General features: G+C 54.0%; 1 protein-coding gene across 1 annotated transcript; it reads left to right on the top strand.

Moving 5' to 3' along the window:
- Positions 1 to 3930, top strand: LOC113622128 (paired box protein Pax-7-like). Its single transcript, XM_027109984.1, has 3 exons — positions 1 to 184; positions 1883 to 2048; positions 3203 to 3930. The coding sequence occupies exons 2-3, from the start codon at positions 1985 to 1987 to the stop codon at positions 3526 to 3528; spliced, it is 390 nt and encodes a 129-aa protein (XP_026965785.1). The 5' UTR covers positions 1 to 184; positions 1883 to 1984; the 3' UTR covers positions 3529 to 3930.
- The last annotated feature ends 753 nt before the right edge of the window (positions 3931 to 4683 follow it).

Here is a 4683-nt window from a genome sequence, read left to right as displayed (position 1 = left end):
CTGGCAGACATCCATCCCGCCCAGGACGCCCGTGGGGAAGCCCTCGCTGCCTTGGGGAGGTAGGGCAAAGCCAGGACCTTCATTTTATTTGGGAGCCAGTTTTTGGTCTTGATTTCGCTGCCACGTCTCCTTTTTCTGTGAATCCTTAACGGGTAAGAGCCAGCTGCCCTGTTCGTCCAGCTTGGTAAGCTGGACACCATTTCTCCCCTCGGAGAAAGGACAGCCAATACCAGGGGCCATAAACACCCCTCCGTCCCTGCTGAGACCGCCCTCAGGTCAGCAGACTTCGTCCAGAGGTTTGGGTGTCTTAAATGATCCATGCCAGGGGATCCGTGTCTTCACCCACCAGTGGGGGGACTCCCCACTGAGCCTTGTGGCCAAACACCAGCAAAGGCACACCAGAGCCATCTCTGCCTTCCACTGTTCATTTGTTTGTTCGTTCAATCATTCATTCAACAAGTATTCCTATAGAGCTGTGATCATTGGCCAGGAATTCTTGGCTTCTGCCTGTGAGGCTTAGGGCCTGAAGGGGAAACAAAGAAACAGATAAAGACAATAATTGTTTGTATGAGGCAGCTCACAGCTGGAGGCCTCCTGATAGAAGGGGATGGGGACCTGCCTGGACTTACTTTTGAGGCAGGGATTCCTCATTGGAGCAGGGGGGAGGCATTTCTGCTGAGCCCCGCAGGCCAAGGAGCCGGCCCTGGAAGAGCGTTTAGGTTGGAAGGAACATCGTGTGCAAAGTCCAGAGGTGGAGAAGCATTCTCTCACAGCAGCCCCGCTTTGCACACTCATTCTTGTATTAATATTTCTCTGGCTTGTCCCAGGGAATTTGCTGCAAATCCAGACACGAAGGTTCTAGGAAGTCAGACTGATTGAAGTTTGAACCTCACATCTATTACAGACTAGCGGTGTGGCCTTGGGCAAGTGATTTGACCTCTTTGAGCCTCAGTTTCCCCTTCTGTAAATGGGACTAGAAGGGCAGGCCTCACGGGTCTATGTATGGACAGACGTATGAAGAGCTAGCACAGGTCTTGGAGGAAAGGGAGACCCAAAGGTGTTAGATTGGGCTTCCCTGGTGGCGCAGTGGTTGAGAGTCCACCTGCCAATGCAGGGGACACGGGTTCATGCCCCGGTCTGGGAAGATCCCACATGCCGCGGAGCGGCTGGGCCCGTGAGCCATGGCCGCTGAGCCTGCGCGTCCGGAGCCTGTGCTCCTCAACGGGAGAGGCCACACGGTGAGAGGCCCGCGTACCGAAAAAAAAAAAAAAAAAAAAAAAAGTTAGGTTATCTTCCCACTGGTGCTTAATCAATCCCTGTGTCTGTGAAAGGTGGGCTTTCCTAATCAAGAGGGCCCATGCAGCAAAAGCCAAGCAGGGTCTCAGGCTCCTGACAAAGAACTAGCTTTCCCATCTAAGTGTGGCAGGTGGGTCTCAATTCAGGTGGGTTCTGGATATGCGGCCTCCTCCTTGGGGGCTTCCTGGAGGAGGTGAGGAGTGAGCATGTGTATGAACAAGGGTGGTCACACATCTTTGAGGGCGGGAGCAGCTGCAGGGAAAGAGCACTGGACTGAGAGTCACTCAGACCCAGCTGTGCCTCTCCGACCCACCCTGTCACGTGGACAAGTCCCCCACTCTCTCTGGGTCTCAGTTTGCTCATCTGTAAAATGGGGATCATGATAATGACCTCCTCATTGGGCGGTTGGGAGGACAGAATGGGACTGTACCTATGAAATCACTTTGCAAACTGTTCCGAGTTGCAGGGAGGTGAGGATCTCCTCCCACGGAAGAGGATGCTGGCTGGATGGAGGGTATAGCCGTGCCTCAGCTCCCTGCCAGGAGCCAAGCTGAGGGCTGTCCATGCTCCGCTCTCCATCCCCCAGGTCTGGTTCAGTAACCGCCGTGCCCGCTGGCGTAAACAGGCAGGAGCCAACCAGCTGGCAGCATTCAACCACCTTCTGCCAGGCGGCTTCCCACCCACCGGCATGCCCACGCTGCCCCCCTACCAGCTGCCAGACTCCACCTACCCCACCACCACCATCTCCCAAGGTGAGTGTGCAGCCCCATCCAGGCATCTCAGCCACACCTTTTCATTCCCCTCCACCCCCACCCACTCCTTCCTTCCTTAACAAAGAAAGAGTAAGAGGGTGTTTGGTTTCTCTTTAATGGCTGTCTGGCTGCTTTCATGGGGACAGACTATTAAGACAGAAGAGGTGGGGTCCTGCCCTTGAACTACTAGGCTCTGCATGCAGGCGAAGATAAACAAGGTCGCCTCCATGCACCTGTTTAGAACAGAGCTTCTCAAACTGTGAAGTCACCTGCATCTCCTGGGTCTTATTAAAATGCAGAAGAGATGACGGTGGGCAGAGAAGAGTAACTCCCCTCCCTCCCTGGCTCCTGGCCCCCAGTCTGCCCTCCCCTTCCCACCCTCCGCCCCCAGCACACATTAAGAATCCTGCTACTTGACTTCGGCCTCATGGAGCCCCGTGGCCTTCTCTTAAAGGACTGGCAGGCTAGAGTTCTAGAAGCTGAGGAGAGGCCTCCCTGTGATTTTTGATGAGAAATTGAACTGTTGCCAATGGTGATGGTCCCATCTGCCGGAAGGCCTACGTGGAGGGGCTGGGACAGAGAGGGAGAGCAGCCCAGCAGCTAGGAACAGAACGGCAGTTCAAACTCTGACCCCCCACTCACTAGCCTTGTCACCTTGCACAAGGGCCCTGAGCCCACTGAGCCTTAGTTTCTTCATCTGTAAAATGGGAATCACTATTGCTTCATACCCTTAGACACTATTTGTAAGAGCACCTGGTGAGTGGTCGGCACTCATAAAGTGCTATTGGGACAGGCCTGGGCAGATTGACACAGTCCTCACGGAGATCTGACTTCCAGTCCAGATCATGTTTATTGAGCACCTACTGTGTGCCAACCACTGAGAACAAGGCCAGCACGTAGTAGGTGCCTAGAGGTTGTCTGGAATGTTGATTGGCGGTCAGTCAAGACTTGCCAGTCCGTAGTGTCCTGCCCAGAAGCCAGTCGTCCCATCCCAAGCAGCAAGAGAAGGTGGTCCCCTCCCCGCTCCATCTGGTGGACGGAGGCTGGGAGAAGGAGGAGGCTCAGGTCTTGCCTTCCAAACAGGAAGTGCTTGCCCTCCCTCGCCCTCTGGGGTGAGGCCACTTGCTCAGGCCCTCTCCTGGGTCTCTCCACAGATGGGGGCAGCACTGTGCACCGGCCCCAGCCCCTCCCGCCGTCCACCATGCACCAGGGGGGCCTGGCTGCGGCCGCTGCAGCCGCAGACACCAGCTCTGCTTACGGAGCTCGCCATAGCTTCACCAGCTACTCCGAGAGCTTCATGAACCCGGCAGCGCCCTCCAACCACATGAACCCTGTCAGCAATGGCCTGTCTCCTCAGGTAGGTGTCCCCACACCCCCGCCCAAGGTCCCATCACCAGATGATCGCCAGTCCAGCCAGCGAGGGTTCTGGGGGACACAGGCTGACTTTCCCTTGGGGAAGAATGGCTGTTGGACACCTTGAGAGAGTTTAAGTGGGAGGCGGGGATGCTCCTTCCACCTGCACTTGTCACTATTCTGTGACCCTTCACCCTGGGTTTATCTTCTTCAAGCCACAGACCTGGGTGACCCAGCGGGCAGATGCAGAGAAAAGGTTTCCATCACAGGTTTCCATATTTCTCACCACCCAGAGCTTATTAAACTGGCCCATCACCCCCCCCATGGCTGTTCAGTCCATAAAAGTCAGGCATTTTCAGCGCGTTGATGGAAGCCTTGCACCATTTCCTATGGGATGCTGACTGGTTGGGGCTTTGTTCTAGAATCGGGAGTCTTTCCTGGATTCCATCCTGGGCTCCATCTCCCACTTTGGTCACTAGGAGTGACCAATGAGTGAAAGAAAGGACCACGTACTACTGGTGGAGAGAACTGTGGCAATGGGTGGGGAGGGGAGGGATGGTTCTAGCCTGGGAACTCTACTCTCATTGGGTCTTGGAACTCTGTTTACTCACATGTGGTTGGTTGCTGGTTAAGTCACTCATTGCCTGATGGTGCTGTTAGAAGCGGTGGGGCCATCTTTAGATGAAGCCAGAAAGACAAGGCTGAGGCTGATGTGGTTATTGGAGGGTTTGGGGAACAGGACTCAGTGATGCTCAAAATCCTAGGAAATTGGAAGAACTGCTGAGCTCATTTTTGTCGCTATAACAGGCTCTCAAATATCTGTGGGGGAAAGAATTGAATCCAAGTCTCATTTTACCTTGCCTCCCATTTTCTGAGACACCTCTGTCATGTCTGTGGTGAGAACACATGGGGTGCAAACTTATCTGAACAGCTGTAACGTGGTAGAAAAGGTGAGGCTTGGAGGGGGTTTAAATCCCAGCTCCGCTGCTCAGGGTGTTAGGCTAGTAAGCATCTTTGAGCCTTAGTTTATCTCCCATTAAACAAAAGAGTAATTAAACAGAGAGCTGCTAACCTCCTAAGAGGGGTGTTCTCTGCATTCAATGTGCTAACAGGTCAAAGCACTTAGCACAGAGCCTGGCACAGAATAGGGGCCAAATAAACATTAGCTCTCTCACCCCCGCCCTGCACCCACCCCCACCACCCCGGCCATTCCAAGACAATATAGTTAGTATGAGAAATGTGTTATGTAAAGAAAAGGACCAAAGAGAAGGTCAGCTACATC

Source organism: Aethalodelphis obliquidens, unplaced genomic scaffold, assembly GCF_003676395.1.
Source record: "Aethalodelphis obliquidens isolate GAN/ISIS:26980383/991018 unplaced genomic scaffold, ASM367639v1 scaffold9, whole genome shotgun sequence".
Classification (NCBI taxonomy): Eukaryota; Metazoa; Chordata; class Mammalia; order Artiodactyla; family Delphinidae; genus Aethalodelphis; species Aethalodelphis obliquidens.
The sequence above is the reverse complement of the archived record's forward strand: the minus strand, read 5'-3'. Positions and strand labels throughout refer to the sequence as shown.

Bases quoted from the DNA above. Each gene is read 5' to 3' on its own strand.
- LOC113622128 (XM_027109984.1), top strand. From the start codon at position 1,985: ATGCCCACGCTGCCCCCCTACCAGCTGCCAGACTCCACCTACCCCACC. The intron at 2,049-3,202 runs GTGAGTGTGCAG...GTCTCTCCACAG, and splicing joins CACCACCACCATCTCCCAAG to ATGGGGGCAGCACTGTGCAC.